Source organism: Aquarana catesbeiana, linkage group LG04, assembly GCF_042186555.1.
Source record: "Aquarana catesbeiana isolate 2022-GZ linkage group LG04, ASM4218655v1, whole genome shotgun sequence".
NCBI lineage: Eukaryota > Metazoa > Chordata > Amphibia > Anura > Ranidae > Aquarana > Aquarana catesbeiana.
Window position 1 is genome coordinate 639,852,153 of NC_133327.1, and position 23,860 is coordinate 639,876,012.

General features: G+C 45.6%; 1 protein-coding gene across 2 annotated transcripts in view; it reads right to left on the reverse strand.

Annotated features, from left to right (window-relative positions):
- VASH2 (vasohibin 2) overlaps positions 1-23,860 on the reverse strand; it is a 157,135-nt gene that overhangs the window by 97,748 nt on the left and 35,527 nt on the right. For both annotated transcript variants that reach the window (XM_073628397.1, XM_073628398.1), the window contains exon 3: positions 3,952-4,040. In XM_073628397.1, coding sequence (XP_073484498.1) covers positions 3,952-4,040 — 89 coding nt within the window. The remainder of the gene's footprint in view (positions 1-3,951; positions 4,041-23,860) is intronic.

Sequence of the window (23,860 nt, forward strand, 5' to 3'; positions counted from 1 at the left end):
TGTAAAGCTGGCCATTCAGCAGGGACTGGACAAGATTTGAACCATGTATGGGCATGCTGAATGTACCCTAATTGATAGATCAATCAACTTGGGAACAACCAGCCTGTCAGATTTTACATGCGATTATTGCTAGCAGCTATTATAACCGCTAGCAGTAATCACAGTTTTCTTATGGCAGGGACAGCTCCCCCTGCCCCCCCCGCTGGGAGCACCCAATGGCTCTACGGGAAGGATTCCATCATCAACACTGTCTGCGTTGATGGGGGAATCAAGCGATTTTCTTTCCTGCCACCACAGGTTGTTCCATCTATGGCCAGCTTTAAAGTGGAAGTAAACGCCCATGCATGATTTATACCCATAAGTAAGCCTATAACCGGTTCCTGACCGGCTCCTGTACATTTACGTCGGCAGAATGGCACGGCTGCGCAAAGTAACGTACCCGTACGTCACTTTGAATTTGCCGCCATTTGTGCGCGCGCGCCGGCGGCACGCGTCTGCCGCGATCTCCGTGAGTCGGGTCGCAGGTCCCGCGGACTCGATCGCCGCGGGCATACCCGCGATCGCCTCACGGAGAGGACGAACGGGGAGATGCCGTTGTGAACAGCCTGTCATCGGAGCAGAGATCAGTGACGTCACACTCCAGCCCATACCCCTAACAGTTAGAAATCACTCCCTTAGGACACACTTAACCCCTCTCCGCCCCTAGTCGTTAACCTCTTCACTGCCAGTGTCATTTATACAGGAATCAATGCATTTTTATAGCACTGATTGCTGTATAAATGACAATGGTCCCAAAAATGTCCGACATGTCTGCCATAACGTCGCAGTCACAATAAAAATCGCTGATCGCCGCCATTACTAGTAAAAAAAAAATTAATAAAAACGCCATAAAACTATCCCCTATTTTGTAAACGCTATAACTTTTGCGCAAACAAATCAATAAACGCTTATTGCGATTTTTTTTTAACAAAAATATGTAGAAGAATACGGATCGGCCTAAAATGAGGAAAAAAAATTTTTCTTTATATATTTTTTGGGGGATAATTATTATAGCAAAATGTAAAAAATAATGCGTTTTTTTCAAAATTCTTACTCTTATTTTGTTTATGGCGCAAAAAATAAAAAAAATCGCAGAGATGATCAAATACCACCAAAAGAAAGCTCTATTTATGGGAAAAAAAGGACGTCAATTTTGTTTCGGAGCCACGTCGCACGACCGCGCAATTGTCAGTTAAAGCGACGCAGTGCCGAATCACAAAAAGTGCTCTGGTCAGGAAGGGGGTAAATCCTTCCGGGGCTGAAGCTGTTAATTAGGCTTGCCTATAAGTACAGTAAATATCTCCTAAACTTGCGCCATCTAGGAAATACCTACTGTACATGCAGCCGGTGTGGTCACCGGTGCATGCGCTCTGAAGGAACGTCCACTTACACAGCCAGAGTCTGCGAACCCAGAAGGAAGACCGGGTGAAAATGGAAGTGCCTTCAGCGGTGACAGCACGCTGCTGGAAGGTTTCGTTTTCAGGTAAGTTTTACATAATGTGCTAGTATGTGATCCATACTAGCACATTATGACACTGCCTTACATGTGTAAAATGGGCACCTATATCTGCAGTGTTTTCTTATCTCTCTCCAAAGCACTAGGTCTTGTGTCTTTCTTCTGCTCCATTCTTCAGTTATCAGAATGATAACTTCTGACAAGTTCTCTGACACGTGATAAAACATTGAGACAGCAGTGTCACTCGGTGTAACACACTGCTACAGCTGAATGAGGACGTGACAGTTCTAACAAGATGTGCACTTTCTAAACCGTATATAAAGCTGAAGACAACAGATGTACATGTAAAACCTAAAGCAGGCCTTCAGTCATTTTTTTTAACTTTCCAGCTATTAAATCTTCTGCCCTTGTTCATTTAACTTTGGATAGTAAAACATTTTTTTCTGCCAGTAAATACCTTACACAGCCAACTTCCTGTTTCTTGTCTGGTCATTAGCCTAGGCTTATGACATGCACAGCTCTCTCTCTCTCACTCTTGTGAAAGTTTGCCAGGAAGGAAGGGGGGTGAGTCATAAGAGGGCCAATGAGAGCTGCAGAGCTGGAGGTGTGCCTCTGTGTGTCTTTGTAAATCCAGGAAGTGAAAAGGCAGCAGGTTCAGCTGCCCACAGTTAAAATGGTTGCAGCCAGACTCAGTGGAGGGAGATTTCTGCAGCATATTTGGCAAGTACAGAATCGCAGTATATATAAAATAATATGCAAAGTGGTTGGAGGGAAGCTTCAGAATGGCATAGATGTTTTTATTACAAATTATGCAAGCAGACTGCAGTTTCTCTTTAAGGTATATAGTGGTGCCAACTCTCTGCCTCTAGCCTGCTAATCGGACAATGAATGAATAGCAACCCATTGACAGCTTATCAAGCCTCGCTCACTCTGCGCTCTCCCCGTCAGCATTTGTGCAAGCACCACAACGTAACTGGCTCCAAGTACTGCCCCTACCTCTCTCAGCATTGATGTGCAGGCGATAGCATCAAGGCAAATTCAGGTACTTATGTTAGTTGTATTTCAAAATATACAGTATGTGTGTATGGTTGTTTTTTTTTTTTTAAAAAGTGTTTGTTAACCCCCCCTCAAAAAAAAAAATCAGATTCGGGTCCCTTAAAGCAGATTACACCGCACAGTGCTTGTGCTGTGTAATCTGCCCCCCTCTAAACTGTAAAACCACCTCCCTGAACCTGCATCTTCCTGTATGCCCTCTCTATACTGACCACGATAACCAGGGCTACTCAGCCCTGACCACCGTGGTCGGAGTGCACCCCTCCGTCATATGCTGCCCTGCTCTCAGCTCTCCTCTCTCTCCCCCTCACCCCCTCCATCCTGCCTGTCAGCTCCCTCTCTGTGTCTGTCTCTGCCCCCTCGCTATTATTCAAAAAAAAAATAAAATTGGCACTGCCAGACCCTCTATTAGAGGCTGGCATACCACACTATGGAAGTCCTTTGTAAAAACAAGCATTATAAATACCTCTTTAGAGCTGTCTTCAGGCCGGTGACATGACTTGCGGCCCCTTTACAGCTCTGATACATTGCCTCTGCAGAAGGTCACGCAATCTCCCCGGCTGAACTCAGATGGAGATCTCGGTCCCTCCCGCAGAAGCAACGTATCGGAGCTGTAAAGCAGCCGCAAGTCATGTGACCAGCCTGAAGACAGCTCTAAAGAGGTATTTATAACACTTGTTTTTACAAAGGACTTCCATAGTGTGGTATGCCAGCCTCTAATAGAGGGGCTGGCACAGAATGAGATTTTAGACTTAAACACTTTAAGAAATATACAACTAAATTACATTAGTAGTAGAGCTGCACGATTCTGGGCAAAATTAGAATTTTTTTACTTAGAATAAAAAGATCACGGCTCTCACGACGTAAAATCACATACATTTGGCCCACCTTTTTCTCTGCCCTCTATGTACAGGGAAACGTAACACGTCCCAGGAGGCTGCGGGACAAATTTGACAGTGTAGAACAACCTTGCAAATGCACAGTTGGGAGTCGACTGTCAAACAGCAGGAAGTCACAGGTGGCTTCCACAGCCAAGTTGGCAGCGCCCGGATTTGAAGACTGGGGAAGAACCAGCCCAGGTGAAGACAGGACTGGTGAGTGCCTGTTTCTTAAAAGTCAGCAGATACAGTAGCGTATTTGTAGCTGCCGACTTTTAATTTAGTTTTTTATTTAAACTGCAGTTCCTCTTTAAAGCCGCAAAAACTATACAAAAATATATTCTGGCTGTTCATAATGGTCTCAGCTGCCAACAACAGACCCCCGGACAGGGCACCTCCCTTCCTAACACCAAAGTGCCCACCATCCCGACCCTTTCATTTAGTAGAACGCAGTCTGATATAAAACACTGGAAATATTGGAACGTTCTTCCACCGCTCAGTCACATTGTATAACAGAAAGGATACTGCAATGTCTTCATGTATTTCTGTACTGCTTGCAACCAGTCTGGGATGGTCATCGACGCCTTGTAGTTTGGCACGGATGGTACTGTGGGCTGGAACGAAAAAATAAAAAGTATGAAGACACTTTACAGAAAAGGGGAACATGTGCACAACATTTATTTTCAGCTAACAAGACCTCATGTGTTTCCATATGGAAATGACATTTCCTTGTATAATGACGGTTATCTTCCAATCTTTGCAGGATTTCCTAGTTATAAAGAGTTTAATAGATCATTTCCTCAACACTCCACAACAACAGATGTTTGACCAAATGGGCTTGTCTTGTTTTTGTTGGTGAACATTGTGATAATACATGAGGAATGGGGAATGTTAAAGGGTCGGTCCACCTACAACTTGTATATTCTTTTTAATAGAAGCTGGAGGGTGAAGCCACCAGACAATTTCTTTCATCTCCCAGGGATCCTATGGATGAGACCTCTGGTGAGTTCTTAGGCCTCCATTCACACCTGAGAACTTTGTTGCGGGATTCAAAAAGCACAAAAATGCCTAAGATGTAGAATTCCTTTATTTTGAATGGTCTATTCACACCTGAGCATTGTGTCTTTGGGGCAGAATCACACATTTCTGGCTCCTTGGACTAGAACTGGATCTCTTAAAAAACATGTCCATTTAAAAATCTAGGAGGCCAAAAATGAGTGATTGTGTTCTTCTACAAGTCGCCAACATAAACATGCAAAAAAAAAAAAATGTCCAAATTGTTTGGGTTTGCTCAATCTAAAGTGTGAACAGGGACTGGTCTCCACAGCTTCTGAAATCATTAGGAGGGGTTCCTGTTCTGCTTGATGAGAAATAATTTATATTTTGGAGAATATGGTCACGTTCACACCTGAGCTTTGCATTTTTGAGTATTTTGTCGCACGTTTTTATGCGTGTTTTTGTACATCGTTTTTAAAGCGTTTTTTGAGCTTTGCTATTTTTTTTTTTTTATTCGCCAGTAGAGAAAAATATCATCAGTCATCATTTGTTGCTATGTTTTTAAGCTTTTTCCAATTTTTCGTCCACTTTTTTCTTTTACTTATTTTATTTTTTTGTTAGGGTTAGGGTTGGGTGTTAGGGCAAGGGTTAGAGTCGGGGTTGAGGTTAAATAATTAATTTATGCTTTAATTTTTTTCTTATTATTTTGTTAGTGTTAGGAGTTTATTCATGAATCATTATTATTTTTATTTATTTTTTTGTTAGGGTTAAGGGTCAGAGTTGGGGTTAGAGGTTAATTTATTTATAGATTTTATTTTTTTATTAATAAATGTATAATTATCTTTTTATTTATTATTATTTATTTTATTTAAAGGTTAAGTTCACCTGTTAGGAAAAAAATAAAAACAAATGCAAATTTTTTTGCAGGTTTTTGGAGCCTCTAATGTATTCTACCACCTTTAGCAGATTGCTGGTACCATGCAGGTCCCCTGCATACCTGTCAGTGTATCTGTGTGCCCGTACTTTGTTCGGGCAAGCAGATACAATCTGACAGGAAGCATGAATGAACTACCACAGCGCTCCACATCACCGTGGTAGTTCGTTGAAAACTACAACCCGACAAATGCAAAGGATGTCGGGACTTGTAGTCCTCCCATTCACTGAGGACTGTGAACAAGTGTCGTGGCCGGGTGGAAGGAGCTTTTTTTTTTTTAATAGTGACAGCTAGCTGGGGTAGAAGATCTCTGCTACCTGTCAGAGCGGGGGCCGGTCAGTTCGTAACATATTACATGTTACAACCAGGATAAGGGTGTAACATGTTACAAAAAACACGTCTCAATGCTTTTTTATGGGGAAAAAACGCTTAAAAAAAAAAAATAAAGCTGAGCTACAAAAGGAAGCTTCAAAACTTTTTTGCACTTCAGGCGACTTTGAAGTGGAGATGTGAACCACCACCACCAGTACGATTTCAAAGTAGTAGTACTTCAGTTACTTAAAAAACATCTGTGCAAATTTATGCACAGATGTCTATGCAAGTCGTACCGGAACTTACAAAAAGTAGTGCAAGAACTACTTACAAAATCAGTGCAACTCACATGAAGTTGGAGTCACACCGATTTGACTTCTTCCATTGCGGACAATAGGGTGCGACTTTTTATGCGATTTGAAACTATCAAATTGCATAACAAGTCGCACCAGTGTGACTGGGGGCTTAAAGAAATTTGAAAAGATCCTTGGTGTCAATGGTAGATTATATCTAGTACTAGTTGGTCACATTCAGCTGAACTTGTTCTGTAATGCTGAAGACAGCTCATAGCTCGTTCAAGAAACATTTTTAGTTCTAATGAGTGTCAGGAAGATACCCCAACATTTATACCTACACAGGTAGCACCAGTTCTTTGATCCAATCTCCTATTGTCCAAGAACAGGATCGGGGATGTGAAAACTGTGGAGCCACCATGTTCATTATCCCATCCATGGTGTCAGAAAGGCTTCATAGGTGTTAATCCATCAATTTACATGGCTGAAGGTGTGAACGTTTGTGAAAACACTCATTAGAACTAAAGAAGTTATTTGCATGAGCTATGAAGCGTCTTTATCATTACAGAACAAGTCCAGCTGAATGTAAATAAAATACTACTAGACATACTGTACTATAACCTGGATAAATGAGAACCTTTACAGACATAGTGGTAAATTATATACGAGAAGCAGAAACTGCTCATTGTTCAAATAACCCCTAGCAACCTCTGTAAAAACCCTAGAATTCAACGGAACCCTGGCTGAGATAGACTGGTTAAGAGGGTGTTTAATGTTACCGATTAAAGTTTATGTAAACCCCAACAATGACTTTTTCTTATTTACTCACTTTTGGTCTGGTAAAGGAAATATGGCCCCAAGGGCTGGATAAATGCAAGCAAAGGGCCACATCCTCTGCCGGGCCAGTTTCGAGACCACTACTCTACATTATGGTTTTGGAGTCAGATGAAGAGTGAAGTGTGTGAATAGAAAGTCTTGGAAACTCTAGCTGGTTGGAGAACAATGACCACTTGACAGGTATAGGACAGGAGTCTCCAAACTTTCTGAATGGAGGGCCAGTTTACTACCTTTAGGGGGGCCAGACTGTGGCCATTGGGAATAAACAGTGCCTCCTCATTGGTTTAAGTGGGGGGAATAGTGCACCATTGCTGTTATCAGAAGGTGAAATGCTGCTCTATTGTTGGTATTTAGGGGAGGAATGGTGCCCCATCATTGGTCTCAGTGGTAGGAATGGAGCCCCATCATTGGTGTCAGTGGATGGAATGGTTACCCTTCATTGGTGTCTTTGGGAGGAATGGTGCCCCATCATTGGTGTCAGTGGGAGGAAAAGAGCCCTGTCATTGGTGTCTTTCGATCAAATGATGCCTCATTGAGGGCATCAGTGGGAGTAATGGTGTCCCATCATTTGTGTCAGTGGGAGGAAAAGTGCCCCACCATTGGTGTCACTGGGAGAAAGCACGGTCATTGGTGTTTTTTGGTAAAATGGTGCCCCATTGTTGGCATCAGTGGGAGGAATAGTGCCCCAACATTGGTGTCAGTGGGAGGATTAGTGCCTCATCGTTGGCGTCGGTGGATGGAATGGTGCCTCAAGGGCCGGAAAAAGACAAGCAAAGGGCCTCATCTGACCCATGGGCCACAGTTTGAAGACCACTGGTATAGGACATCAAATGTAGCTAATGTATTTCAGGGTATTAGGGTTCTGCCCTTTTCAGATCTCTAGTAGTGTTAGATCTGTTGGTCTTCTTGAGGATTGCAGCATGTTTCCTAATAGTGTATTGATGTTGTGGAGTGTCTGTTCCACCTGCAGTGGCAAAAATGCATTTATCCAAGTGTTAACCCATTTAAATACTTACAACCGTGTTTACTGCCCTGCAGTGTACAAGTACAGTGAGAGAATTATACACATAGACAGGAAGTGGGTGGAAAATAAAATGCTAAAACAAGATAACACAAGGTCACCTGACACACAACATGAAGGGGGTTATGGGTTCAATGGAAAAAAAAAAGCCATCCCAAACAGCCAAATGATGTAATGGAAAAAGTAAAATTTCAATGTTCCATTTATGTAGTACAAGATAACGGGTTTCTAGCCAAGCATATTCAGCACTATGCAACATCTGATTTTTTTTTTTGTAATTAAAAAATAAAGTTGAAGTCAAACCTTTAGGTGCGAAAAAAGTTACAGCTCTGCAGAGGCTTCCTCATAGGTGTTATGGTTATTAGCTGGAAATTAATTATCACTTCAGAACGGTGTTAATTACGCTCTCCATGCTAAAATATGCAAGCTAATTTTGGCTTTGGCATTATGTTTTCAAACTTGTTTTACAAATGTTAAAGCAGAACTCTGTACTTTATAACCAAAATGTTGACTTAGTAAAAGTAGAGTTTGGCCCTGTCCCTTCCACCACCGGAGTCTTCCTTCTGGTCAGTGAGCCCAGCTACTACATTACAGAACCAGCCCGAGGGCCCCAAGAGAAGCAGAGATTTGCTCATCCTCTGAACAAACTGACAAGAAGTTTTTGCGAAAGATGACCTACCCTTGTTCATTTTGACCTCAGTTGCCTACATTTGTGGCAAGTTTAGGTAATGGAATGGATTGATACATATGCTCCTTAACCCTTTCATGACCGGGGTCATTAAAGCCTAGGCTAAAATAGGCAACGTCAGTTAACGTAGGCAGGCCATAGATTAGGAGGTGTCAAATCCAATTTAATGACGAGCAGCATCAGTATTATGGTTGCCCTCAAAGGGCCAGTTGTATCTGTAAGACTGTCCAGAGCACCCCAACCCCCCCTTACATCAGATGTCAAAAGTCCCCTGCACCACCAGAAGTTAGGAGTCCCTCACCCTCCCTTACAGTGCAGTGCACCTCCCTTTACCTTGTGCTGCTACCAGGAAGAAGCTGGGGATAGACCTGGGAAGCAGAAAGTGCAGGGTCAGGAGGAGGACCAGAGGATGGCTGGTTTCAGCTGCAAGAGTCTGCTAAATGCTGAGACCAGGGGAGGCAGAGACGGAAGGATGCTGTGGCTGCACTGAGAGGCGCAAGATCTGAAGGAGGAGTTCTGTCCTCTTCTCTGCTGCCAACTGCTGAAACAAGGTGGGGGGGGGGGGGTCACAGCTGCAGGAGAGTTGCAAGAGCCTCGCGGGCCAGATTCGGCCCAGAAGCCTTGTGTTTGACATATGTGACAAGGATGATTCAGTTTTTTCATTCAAGCAGTGAGTTGAGCGGAAGAAAAAACCTGACCCAATTCCCCCATCCACACACTGGATGTGGATGGGGAAATTCTCCCTGCTGAGTATTCTCATAGTGGAGAGACTTCCACGCCAGTGTTGTAGACTCAAACAGAAAATCAGGAGCTCACTGAGTCTCAAGCATTTTTTCTATACTTGCAATATTTTTTAAAAGATAAAGCACAGGGGATGTGCACGTACTGTACACTTTTTTTTTCTTGCCTAGCCATACACTGTATAACTTTGTACAGTCTTCTGTATTAGTTGTGTGCACACGTGTCTAGCTCAGCACAGTTGGGGATTTTCCGATAAAGAATAGTTGGAAGTCATCAGGATACAGAAGAACATTTTTTCTGAGAGAAGTAGATGATACAATCCATGGCAGCAGAAATGCTTACACATGTGAAGTGCATTATATCTCCTGACCATAAATTACAGGCAGGCGGCTGTTATATAGAACACAGATGAGTCTCGGGATAAAAAACGATCACATCAGCGGAGGAACCAGCCAAGTCTTCTACACATTGGAAAGAACTCTTCCCATGGAAGTGCTCCGGATTCGTCATATGCTGCATTGTGGCCAGGATATGAAGTCATCTTCCAGCACAATGCCGATCACTCATTGCCTTCCTGTACTCACACATTGCTTATACAGCCCAGTGTGTGTGTGTGTATGCCATACTAGAGGAGGACAATGGAGAGGACCGCCTGGTCACAGAGAATTAAATAAACACTCACCCAATATACAAAGACTGTACCGAAAGTAATGCAAAAGTGGGCATAATGTACATAGGTTGTTTAAATTTCATGTTGCAGAAGCAACATGCCCTCACCAAGTTCTTGACGAAGTAGGGGTGCAGGCTGTCCGATATCCATAGAAGGCTACATAATGTTTATGTAGATGACACCATTGACAAGGGTCACCAATGACAAAACATTGCTCTTGTCAATCGTGTCATCTACATAAACATTCTGTAGCCGTCTGTGGATGTCAGACAGCATACACCCCACTTTGTCAAGAATTCAATGACAGCATGTTGCTTCTGCTTGGAATATTTTTTTTATCTGCAATGGAAATTAAGAAGAAGTGTCACTATAGAGCAGGGGTCTCCAAACTTTCTAAACAAAGGGCCAGTTTATTGTGCTTCAGACTTTAGAGGGGCCAGACTATGGCCATTAGGATTAAACAATGTCCCATCTTTGGTATTAGGGGAATTATTAGCGCCCCTGTCCTTCGTCTCAACTCCAGGAACATCGTCCCCGTCCTTCGTCTCAACTCCAGGAACATCGTCCCCGTCCTTCGTCTCAGCGCCAGGAACATCGTCCCCGTCCTTCGTCTCAGCGCCAGGAACATCGTCCCCGTCCTTCGTCTCAGCGCCAGGAACAGCGACCCCGTCCTTCGTCTCAGCGCCAGGAACAGCGACCCCGTCCTTCGTCTCAGGGCCAGGAACAGCGACCCCGTCCTTCGTCTCAGCGCCAGGAACAGCGACCCCGTCCTTCGCCTCAGCGCCAGGAACAGCGACCCCGTCCTTCGCCTCAGCGCCAGGAACAGCGACCCCGTCCTACGCCTCAGCGCCAGGAACAGCGACCCCGTCCTTCGCCTCAGCGGCAGGAACAGCGCCCCCCGTCCTTCGCCTCAGCGGCAGGAACAGCGCCCCCCGTCCTTCGCCTCAGCGGCAGGAACAACGCCCCCGTCCTTCGCCTCAGCGGCAGGAACAGCGCCCCCCGTCCTTCGCCTCAGCGGCAGGAACAGCGCCCCCGTCCTTCGCCTCAGCGGCAGGAACAGCGCCCCCCGTCCTTCGCCTCAGCGGCAGGAACAGCGCCCCCCGTCCTTCGCCTCAGCGGCAGGAACAGCGCCCCCCGTCCTTCGCCTCAGCGGCAGGAACAGCGCCCCCCGTCCTTCGCCTCAGCGGCAGGAACAGCGCCCCCGTCCTTCGCCTCAGCGGCAGGAACAGCGCCCCCGTCCTTCGCCTCAGCGGCAGGAACAGCGCCCCCCGTCCTTCGCCTCAGCGGCAGGAACAGCGCCCCCCGTCCTTCGCCTCAGCGGCAGGAACAGCGCCCCCCGTCCTTCGCCTCAGCGGCAGGAACAGCGCCCCCCGTCCTTCGCCTCAGCGGCAGGAACAGCGCCCCCCGTCCTTCGCCTCAGCGGCAGGAACAGCGCCCCCCGTCCTTCGCCTCAGCGGCAGGAACAGCGCCCCCCGTCCTTCGCCTCAGCGGCAGGAACAGCGCCCCCCGTCCTTCGCCTCAGCGGCAGGAACAGCGCCCCCGTCCTTCGCCTCAGCGGCAGGAACAGCGCACCCCGTCCTTCGCCTCAGCGGCAGGAACAGCGCCCCCCGTCCTTCGCCTCAGCGGCAGGAACAGCGCCCCCCGTCCTTCGCCTCAGCGGCAGGAACAGCGCCCCCCGTCCTTCGCCTCAGCGGCAGGAACAGCGCCCCCCGTCCTTCGCCTCAGCGGCAGGAACAGCGCCCCCGTCCTTCGCCTCAGCGGCAGGAACAGCGCCCCCGTCCTTCGCCTCAGCGGCAGGAACAGCGCCCCCGTCCTTCGCCTCAGCGGCAGGAACAGCTCCCCCGTCCTTCGCCTCAGCGGCAGGAACAGCGCCCCCGTCCTTCGCCTCAGCGGCAGGAACAGCGCCCCCGTCCTTCGCCTCAGCGGCAGGAACAGCGCCCCCGTCCTTCGCCTCAGCGGCAGGAACAGCGCCCCCGTCCTTCGCCTCAGCGGCAGGAACAGCGCCCCCCGTCCTTCGCCTCAGCGGCAGGAACAGCGCCCCCCGTCCTTCGCCTCAGCGGCAGGAACAGCGCCCCCCGTCCTTCGCCTCAGCGGCAGGAACAGCGCCCCCCGTCCTTCGCCTCAGCGGCAGGAACAGCGCCCCCGTCCTTCGCCTCAGCGGCAGGAACAGCGCCCCCCGTCCTTCGCCTCAGCGGCAGGAACAGCGCCCCCCGTCCTTCGCCTCAGCGGCAGGAACAGCGCCCCCCGTCCTTCGCCTCAGCGGCAGGAACAGCGCCCCCCGTCCTTCGCCTCAGCGGCAGGAACAGCGCCCCCCGTCCTTTGCCTCAGCGGCAGGAACAGCGCCCCCCGTCCTTCGCCTCAGCGGCAGGAACAGCGCCCCCCGTCCTTCGCCTCAGCGGCAGGAACAGCGCCCCCGTCCTTCGCCTCAGCGGCAGGAACAGCGCCCCCGTCCTTCGCCTCAGCGGCAGGAACAGCGCCCCCGTCCTTCGCCTCAGCGGCAGGAACAGCGCCCCCGTCCTTCGCCTCAGCGGCAGGAACAGCGCCCCCGTCCTTCGCCTCAGCGGCAGGAACAGCGCCCCCGTCCTTCGCCTCAGCGGCAGGAACAGCCCCTCCGTCCTTCGCCTCAGCGGCAGGAACAGCGCCCCCGTCCTTCGCCTCAGCGGCAGGAACAGCGCCCCCGTCCTTCGCCTCAGCGGCAGGAACAGCGCCCCCGTCCTTCGCCTCAGCGGCAGGAACAGCGCCCCCGTCCTTCGCCTCAGCGGCAGGAACAGCCCCTCCGTCCTTCGCCTCAGCGGCAGGAACAGCGCCCCCGTCCTTCGCCTCAGCGGCAGGAACAGCGCCCCCGTCCTTCGTCTCAGCGGCAGGAACAGCGCTCCAAAGCCACAGTTTGAAGGCCATTGCTATAGAGGAAGAATTTCTCTACCAACATGTGAAATTTGAACAAACTATGCAAGTTAAAGAATATGTAATACCAACATTTCATTCTAGATATGTGTTGACATCCTTGGATATCCTGTTCTCTTTTTATTGCTTCCCTTGTGTGAAATCTCTCTGCTTTATTGCTAACACCAAGCATGAGAGCACAGCGTGGTCAGTTCTCTGGCTATAGAAAACTCAACCTGTTCTCCTCCCATGTTTAGACTTGTCCTCACACGCCCCATGGGCGCATCCATTTACTGGGAAAACCAGTGTGCTGCTGTTACTCCTTTTACTTTCACATTCCCATTGAACGTGAAAGAAAAGAAAATACCAAATTTTGGGTTGTCCCCAGAAAAGTAATAGAGAGGAAATCTTTCACTGGGGACACTATAACTGGTGAGCTGGGGGTCCCCAAGGAATTTCATTTATTTGCAGGGATTTCCTCTCACTTCCTGTTTGGCTATGGAACAGAAAGTGAAATCTACATAATGGGACACAGATGACGAAAAAAAAAAACCTGACAGGAGTTATAACCCTCCCTTACTCTATCCAAAATGAAAATAAATAAATTTAAAAAAAAAAAAAGTTTTCCCTATAGTTTTATTTAAAAAAAAAAAAAAAAAAAAAAAAAAAAAAAAAAAAGCAGCAGAACACAAGGTAATTTCTGAAGAAGGGGTATAGTAGGGACTGATGTGAACACACAGTGTATATAGGGCTTCGTACATTGTCATTGCTATATACAGTGCACCCACTGGTCACTTTATTAGGTACACCTGTTCAATTGCTTGGTAACACAAACTGCTAATCAGCCAATCACAATGCAGCAACTCAATGCATTTAGGCATCTAGATGTGGCAAAGACGACTTGCTGAAGTTCAAACCAATCAGAATGGAGAAGAAAGGGGATTTAAGCAATTTTCAATGTGGCATGGTTGTTGGTGCCAGATGGGCTGGCCTGGGTATTTCAAAAACTGTTGATCTACTGGGATTTTCACGCACAACCATCTCTCGGGTTTACAGAGAATGGTCCGATAAAGAGAAAATATCCAGTGAGCAGCAGTTGTGTGGATAAAAATGCCTTGTTGATGTCAGAAGAGAATGGGCAGACTGGTTCAAGGAGGATAGAAAGACAACAGTAACTCAACCACTCATTACATCCAAGGTATGCAGAATACCACCTATAAACGCACAACACATTGAACCTTGAAGCAGATGGGCTACAGCAGAAGACAACACTGGGTGCCACTCCTGTCAGCTAAGAACAGGAAACTGAGGCTACAATGTGTACAGGTTCACCAAAATTGGACAACAGAAGATTGGAAAAATGTGCCTGGTCTGATGAGTCTCGATTTCAGCTGCGACATTCAGATGGTAGGGATAGAATTTGGCGTAAACAACATGAAAGCATGGATCCATCCTGCCTTTGTATCAACGGTTCAGGCTGGTGGTGGTGTAATGGTGGGGGGGATATTTTCTTGGCACACTTTGGGCCCCTTAGTACCAACTGAACATCGTTTATACGTCACGGCCAACCTGAGTATTGTTGCTGACCATGTCCTTCCCATTATGACTCCAGTGTACCCATCTTCTGATGGCTCCTTCCAGCAGGATAATGCACCATGTCACAAAGATCAAATCATCTCACCACTGGTTTCTTGAACATGACAATGAGGTCACTGTACTCCAATGGCCTCCACAGTCACCAGATCTCATCCAATAGAGCACCTTTGGGATGTGATGGAACAAGAGATTCACATCATGAATGTGCAGCTGACAAATCTGCAGCAACTGCGTGATGCTATCATGTCAATATGGACCAAAATCTCTGAGGAATGTTTCCAACACCTTGTAGAATCTATTCCATGAAGAATGAAGGCACTTCTGAAGGCAAAAGGGGGTCCAATCCGGTACTAGCAAGGTGAACCTAATAAAGTGACCGGCGAGTGTAAATGCCAGCCATAAATAAGAAAATGGCTAGAAACCCCTTCAAGAAAAAAACTCACTGGTCAGTTGTAAGGATCAAACCAAGTAAATGCCATCACACCCCCCCCCGCCCAACCCCAACCTCCCTTCCCCACCAACTAGGTTTGCTGTCATCTAAAATGATCTTGAAATGCTTTTGAAGAATAAAAGCAAAGGAAATGGGCAAAATGAAAAACAGCAAAAATCTAAAAAGAGCAAATGAAGCACCAAGAACTCCACAGACAACGCTACCCGTAATGGGATTTTATGGTTCAGCAGGAATTTTAGCTGATGCCAACAGCTGCTATGGGTCTACATTCCTGGGGGTGGCTGGAATAATGTCATACAGACCCGCTGCAGTCTGCATTCTATATGAAGCTCAGAGATTTCAAATACATTAAAATGGCAATACTGATCCCTGCAATAAACCAGGTTTAAATAAATCCTGCCTCTCTTTATATAGCAGTGCAGTAGGGAAGGATATCTGCAGACACAACGGCTGGCTGCAGGATTTAAAGGAACATTCCATTTTTTACCAACCAAGTTTTTCTTTTTCAGTTTCAGAGTGAAGAATGGTTAGATCGGCACTTCTCAACCAGAGTTCCGAGGAACACCAGGGGTCCCTTGAGCTGTGCCTAAATTACCTCCCGCCTGGTAGTGACTGCATAGATCCACGTTCAACACCACCTGGCAGAGTTAGTGGTATGACAACAATTATATTTTTAGCCATCTAAAATGGTGGGATTCTGTAAGGGGAACAACAAACTACTGTATATTGGGAAAAAAATCCCTAAAGCAAAATGGGACTTTAATGGCATTGGTATAAGACAGACCACTTTACAAATAAATATCTGAAAAGTGTGGCGTGCATTTGTTTTCAGCCCCCTTTACTCTGATACCCCTAAATAAAATCTAGTGGAACCAATTGCCTTCAGAAGTCACCTAATTAGTAAATAGCAGGGTGGATATAAATCAATGATTAACCACTTCAATACCGGGCCAATTAAGACACTTTGCTCCTACATGTAAAAATCATAATTTTTTTGCTAGAAAATTACATAGAACCCCCAAACATTATATATGTTTTTTTAGCAAAGACCCTAGAGAATACAATGGCAGTTGTTGCAACTTTTTATCTCACACAGTATTTGCGCAGGTATTTTTCGAACGCGTTTTTTTGGGGAAAAAACTGTTTTGTGTTTAAAAAAAAACAAAACAGTAAAGTTAGCCCAATGTTTTTGCATTTTGTGAAAGATGAAGTTACGCCGAGTAAATAGATACCTAACATGCCACCCTTCAAAATTGCACACGCTCGTGGAATGGCGCCAATGTTCGGTACTTAAAAATCCCCATAGGCGAGGCTTGAAATTTTTTTACTGGTTACATGTCTTGAGTTACAGAGGAGGTCTAGGGCCAAAATTATTGCTCTCGCTCCAACGTTCACGGCGATACCTCACATGTATGGTTTGAACACCGTTTTCATATGTGGGCGGGACTTACGTATGCGTTCGTTTCTGCGTGCGAGCACACGGGGACAGCGGCGCTTAAAAAAATTTTTTATTTTTTTTTTATTGTTAATTATATATTTTTTTTTTTTTTTTACACTTTTTTGAAAAAAAAAAAAAATTGATCACTTTTATTCCTATTACAAGGAATGTAAACATCCCTTGTAATAGCAATATGACATGACAGGTCCTTTTAATAGTGAGATATGGGGTCAATAAGACCCCATATCTCACCACTAGGCTGGGAAGCCTGAAATAAAAAAAAGAAATAAAACGATCGCCGCTTCCCAGCCGAAGTGGCGCCGTTTTTTTGAATGGAGAGGCCGGGCGTGACGTCATAACATCGCGCCCGGTCTCTGACGATCATAGACTCCGGGGACCATCTGGTCCGCCGGAAATCTCTATGATCTACATCCGGCGCCGGCGGATCCACTCTCCGCCCGTAATGGTGAGTCGGAGCAAGCACCGGAGGGCGGCGGGAGGGGGACACCCCCTCTCGCCTCCCATAGGAACGATCAAGCGGCGGAACGGCCGCTATGATCATTCCTATGGTGTAGAGATTCGCCGGCTGAAACCGGCAATATCTGAATGATGTCTGTAACTACAGGCATCATTCAGATATACCTGCTCAAAGCCCAGGACGTCATATGACGTCCGTGGGCTTAAAGTGGTTAAAAAAAAAAAAAAAAATCAGAGTTTTTGGATTTAAATCAATTTTTTGGATTTGTATCAAATTTATTTTAATAAAATGCTTTTGGAGTAAAAATCTATCCAAAGGATTGTTTTCTATTTAAGATACATTAATAATTTTGTTTATTCAGCATGAAAAGGAGCTTAGTTATGTAGCATGAGGCTGTATATTCTGCAATATTTACATTTTTGGTAAACTCATTCAATGAATCCAAGCCCTGCAAGCTGAGATAACATGCACTGCATTGATTCATTCACACAAATTTTACAGTAACCATGAGATTAAACAAAGTTCAGGAATATTGCTTTACAAATCTATGTACACTGCAAACTGTATGATTGAATCAGTTCCGATATCGCTGTTTTACTAACCTGACAGCTTATTATTCTAAATAGGAAACCTTCATTTTGTTTGCAAATATTAAAGATTCTAACTACCAGCAAGAATAACTCCTTACATTTAAAGAGCACCTGTCATTTCAGATCCATCATGGCAGCGCCTGTTAGCGGCATCCACACACCTACTGCCGCCACGTCCCTCACCTTGTTGTGTCACTGCCCCATCACCAGCCGTCCTATTAAAGTGAATGGGACTGTTGGTGAGTCAACAGCGGGTCAGAGGAGGAGCTGCTACAGGTCAAAGATGACAGTCGCTCTTTAAAAATTATGATTTAAATCAAGCTATTTTACTAGTGATTTCAATCGTGATTTAAATCAAATCCACCCTGAAAGAAAGCCATAAGAAGTCCTGTTTGCAGTTTGTGAGAAGCCATGTGGGGGACACAGCAAACATGTGGAAGAAGGTGCTCTGGTCAGATGAGACCAAAATTGAACTTTTTGTGCTAAAAGCAAAACGCTATGTGTGGCAGAAAACGAACACTGCACATACCATCCCCACTGTGAAACATGGTGGTGGCAGCATCATGTTGTGGGGATGCTTTTTTTCAGCAGGGACAGGGAAGCTGGTCAGAGATGATGGGAAGATGGATGGAGCCAAATACAGGGCAATCTTAGAAGAAAACCTGTTAGAGTCTGCAAAAGACTTGCGACTGGGGTAGAAGTTCACCTTCCAGCAGGACAACGACCCTAAACATACAGCCAGAGCTACAATGGAATGGTTTAGATCAAAGCATATTCATGTGTTAGAATGGCCCAGTCAAAGTCCAGACCCAAATCCAATAGAAAATCTGTGGCAAGAATTGAAAATTGCTGTTCACAGACAGACACTCTCCATCCAATCTGACATAACTTGAACTATTTTGCAAAGAAGAATGGGCAAAAATGTCACTCTCTAGATGTGCAAAGCTGGTAGAGACATCTCCAAAAAGACTTGCAGCTGTAATTGCAGTGAAAGGTGATTCTACAAAGTATTGACTCAGGGGGGCTGAATACAAATGTACCCCACACTTTTCACATATTTGTTAAAAAAAAATTCAAAACCATTTATCATTTTCCTTGCACTTCACAATTATGTGCCACTTTGTGTTGGTCTATCACAGGGATCCTCAAACTACGGCCCCCCAGCTGTTGCGGAACCACATATCCCATGAGGCATTGTAAAACCCTGACATTCATAGTTTGAAGACCCTTGGTCTATCACATAAAATCTCACAAAAACACATTTACGTTTTGGATGTAACATGACAAATTGTGGAAAATTTTAAGGGGTATGAATACTTATTCAAGGCAATGTATTTTAGGTCTATGGATATGTAACAATGATGAATTTGCTCTTTTAAACCCAAATGTATACAGTACCTACATATATATGTTTTATTATGCCATGTAAATAAAGTTATTGCTGTTATCTAAAGTGGTCTGTCTTATGTCAATGCCATTAAAGTCCCATTTTGCTATAGGGTTTTTTTCCTATATAGTTGTTTGTTCTATTTAAAAGGGGCATAGTGGAGGTCATTTGTGGAAGTACAATGTTAGGGGAACATTCTTCCAGGTATTACCTCTCAAAGTCAAAATATAGGAGCCTGGCTATGACCAACCCCTGGTTATAATAAAGATCAAAATACTGTCTGGGTGCTGCACCAGTTTGTTCAATAGAAGCCAGTCTGACTAGCCCAGCACCCAGGCATCAGGTCCGCATCAGATATAAATCATCAGTGTACCAATTTGATATCCATATGGTCCTCACAAGCATCAGAGAAGAACAGAAGTTGACATAGCATAAAACCACCACATATAACATCATTAAGCCCCGTCCAACGCGTTTCGTTTGCAGAGAACATCGCCAACTATGGCAGTTTTACACTATGTCAGCTTCTGTTCTTCTCTGATGCCTGTGAGGACCATATGGATATCAAATTGGTACACTTATGGTATCCATATGGTCCTCACAAGCATCAGAGAAGAACAGAAGTTGACATAGCATAAAACCACCACATATAACATTATTAAGCCCCGTCCAAAGCGTTTCGTTTGCAGAGAACATCGTCAACTATGGCAGTTTTATACTGTCAGCTTCTGTTCTTCTCTGATGCCTGTGACCATATGGATATCAAATTGGTACACTGGTGATTTATATCTGATGCTGACCTGAGGTCTGGGTGCTGGGCCAGTCAAACCAGCTTCGGCTGAACAGAGAAGAGCACACACATACTGCTGAACCGGCCGACTTTTGGTACGTGTGAACCCAGCTTCAGAATACATGTAGACAACATTGGCTTATCCCAGAGTAAAGCTTTAAGCACTCCATTACTGCACAACACTCTTTTTCTATTATGACAACCAGCATCTTTCACTACAATGGTTCTCGACCGTAAAAGTTGTGAAATAAGTGGAAAACGCAAAGTAATGGCGAGCGGAACTGGTAATGACAGGTCCCTTAATGAGAAAAAATTCACGGCAATTTTCTCCTCGCTCCTGGAGCGTCACCCAAGCGTCTCTGGATGGTGACTCAGGATCTCTAATATGATAATGGCGTCTGGCAGAATGAAATGTACTTCCCACTGACATTGTTTACTAAGCAGTCTTCGTCTCTTCACACATCATTTATTTAAAAGGCTTTCTTCCTAAACCGGAGGCTGCTGATTTTGCAAGTTTGCTTATTAATAGTTTTCGTCCTCTGGGACCCTAAAAGGATAAACAAAGATTGAAGAGGTCCACACCCGGCAAAGTCTGCCTTTAAACTGACTCCAGGGACACGGCCTCCCTGATGACTTGCTAAAGGAGTACTCCAACCTTGACAGCTCTCTGCCTTTCCACCTGCCAGTTTGGGGTGCTGTCATCCTCTTTCCTGTATTCCAGCTCCTCCTGTTACACTCTACAAAATGTTAAATAAAAATACAAAATTCCAGCAGGGAGACTGCAAAACCCTTAGGGCTGGTTCTCACTAATGGCTGAGGGGCAGTAAAACCCAGTGGATTAAGCCACATTTTTATGCACGCAAATGCTGGACTCGGGAGCGGGCCCGCAAGGTAACCCCCAGGGAGAGCGCTTCTCCCAGGGGGTTTACCGATGCGAGGAGGAGCCGCAAGCTCTGAGCACTTCCAGCTTCAAAGATGTAAAAAATAAAAAAATAAAAGGAAGAAGAAAGCTTTTTTCTGAGGCCTTTGGCAGGTAGTGAGGAGGCAACAGGTCACCTCCACATCAGCTGTTTTAGTTCTGCACCACTGCGCTCACAGGAAGGGGCGATTGCGGGAGAGGATCATTTGTTTGAATTGGTCGCATTCAGTGGTATTGCTCACCAAACGCGTCGGAGGGTTCATTGAAGCAAAGCATCGCAGCTGCAGCATGTGTGCACCCCTGTCCAGCTGCATATGGGGGGGGGGTGAAGGGAAGTATAAATGCGGCTCGTCTGCTTGCTTGCTCTTAAATTGCAAGTCTAAATGAGCTCTAAAAACTGATGAGCTGTAACGGCCATTAAAGTGACACCTATTGATAACTTTGTGTACCATACAGCTTCGCCTTTTGGGTGAGGAGCACCCCACTCTAGGGGTGCAACGGATCGTCATCGATCCATGATCCGTACGGATCAACCTCCGCGGATCGGGACACCCACGATCCGCGGAGCGCTCTGTGGCCTCGGCCTAGCTCCGGAGCGGCGGCCATCTTGGTACACCCGGCGGCCGTTTACCACGTGATTGCTCCGTCAAATGACGGAGTGATCACTTGTAACAACCCGCCGTCATGTCAAGATGCCCGTTCCTCTCTCCCCTCTGAGTACTGATCTGTACAGTGGAGGGGAGAGATCGGATGGCAGCAGTGCCAATACTCTGCAACGCCCTGACAATACTCTGCAACGCCCTGACAATACTCTGCAACGCCCTGACAATACTCTGCCAATACTCTGCCAATACTCTGCAATGCCCTGACAATACTCTGCCAATACTCTGCCAATACTCTGCCAATACTCTGCAATGCCCTGACAATACTCTGCCAATACTCTGCCAATACTCTGCCAATACTCTGCCAATACTCTGCAATGCCCTGACAATACTCTGCCAATACTCTGCCATACCCTGCCAATACCCTGCCAATATACCCTGCCATACCCTGCTAATATATTATTACAGTGGGGGAGATTGTGGATATTACAGTGGGGGAGATTTTTTTTTGTTGATCCGAAAATGATCCGAACTGTGACTCCTGATCCGAGGAACGATCCGAACCGTGAGTTTTTTGATCCGTTGCACCCCTACGCCACTCCCTCATCAACTGCCTCCCATTAGTGTCCACCTATGTCATGGGTGGAGACCTCAAGTTCTCCCATATAGAGGAGTGTATTGCTCCCATGATTCAGAGAAGCAGAATCTCCCAATCCATGGATAGTGTAGGACCCACTGATCATGGGGTACTTTGTCGCAGTAAGTGGGCTTAAACACCATATAGCAATATAGTGTGACCAAATCCCCATATTTTTTGATAATGTTTTTTTAAAATGTCTAGGTGCTTTAAATAAGCCTTGCTGGAGGTAAATGTCTTTTTTGTATTTGTGCGCTATAATATTTTGTTCTGTTGTATGTTCTAATTGCTGCACCATCTTTAATGCATCCTTTAGGTTGTGCCCCCCAAAAATCTTGTTTTTCCATACAGTTTCGCAGGCGCATTTTGTTATAAGGCTGGATATCAATTTACTAGACACAACCTCATCTTTTTCTTTTGTACAAAACGATGGGGCTTGTATTGTGTCTGTGTGCGCTAAAATTCATTTTGGTGTGTTTTTACTGAAGATCTACATTTGAAAAACAATTGCGCAAATACTGTGAGACATACAATAAAAAAAAAATTGCAACTACTTTCTATTCTGCTATTCTACCATATCATTTTCTAATCTAGATGCAGAAAAATGTAAACTCTGCTCCAGCAGCGAAGAGGTTATTGAATGTTGTAATTAGATGGCTCAGTCAATAGCAGATTGTTCCAAGTATTTTATTGCGTCTTCGGAGGACTTTGGCCTTAAACTTGTCTTTAGAAGCATTTCATAAAATACGCCAATATTTACATTCACAGACAATACTCGCACTGGCGGTTATATGAACGCTCGCACGTCTGCGCTTCCAGGAAGAGTCAACACGTATCTTACTCATTACTTTCTGAAAGCAAGGCACTCCGGGGGTGAGTGAAAACACCAGACATCATCATGGTAGACATCTCTTTCAAGTGAATCATAGGAAGAGGTCCATCAACAACAGTCATTCTTCTCCTGGGCCCCGCTGTGTAATATTTTAGCTAAAAAAACACTCCGGAACCAAACAAGTTGAAAGAGAAGAGATTTAAGTGTTGGAATACTCGGCTGTAGAGCACCAACAACACCGGCGCTGATGGAGAGGCTTGTCGGTAGGCACTAAACCAAGACGCAAGATCTGAACACGCAAAATATGTACACCCACAAAAAAAAAAAACTGACTATAATAATATAACAACTCATGGGGCTTTTTTCAGAATATGTGCAGATCTTCCTTTTTAGAGAACACAAAACTAAGTATCATTATGTATGGAATGTGTTAATCATAAAAAAAAAAAAAAAAAAAACACAGTAAAATAGATCCCCTGCAGGCAGCAACAATAGAACCCCCCCAGCAATGATAGACCATCCCCAACAACAATTTTTTCCAATATAAAACGCCAACCCTGTGACAAAAATTATGTGACAGCTCCCTGACAACAATCAACTCTCCCCAGCAACAATATATCCTCCCTAGCAACAATAGACCCACCTTAGCAACAACAGACCCTTGCCAACAACAATAGATCCTCCCGAAGCAACAACCGACCCACCCAGCAAAGACAGATCCTCCCCAGCAACAATAGACACATCTCAGCCACAACAGACCCCCACCAGCAACAATAAACCCCTGTCAGCATCAACAGATCCTCCCCAGCAACAATAAACCCCTGTCAGCATCAACAGATACTCCCCAGCAACCATAAACCCCTGTCAGCATCAACAGATCCTCCCCAGCAACAATAAACCCCTGACAGCATCAACAGATCCTCCCCAGCAACAATAAACCCCTGACAGCAACAACAGATCCTTCCCAGCAACAATAGACACGCCCTAGCAACAACAGATCCTCCCAAGCAACAATAAACCCCTGACAGCAGCAACAGATCCTCCCCAGCAACAATGAACCCCTGACAGCAACAACAGATCCTTCCCAGCAACAATAAACCCCTGACAGCAACAACAGATCCTTCCCAGCAACAATAAACCCCTGACAGGAACAACAGATCCTTCCCAGCAACAATAAACCCCTGACAGGAACAACAGATCCTTCCCAGCACCAATAGACATGCCCTAGCAACAATAGATCCCCAGAAAAACAAGGCGAGAGAAAGGGCCTCTGAGTGAAGGATTAAAAACAGCTTTAATGGTAACATCCAAATGGCAACTTACATGTGTACAGAGTACA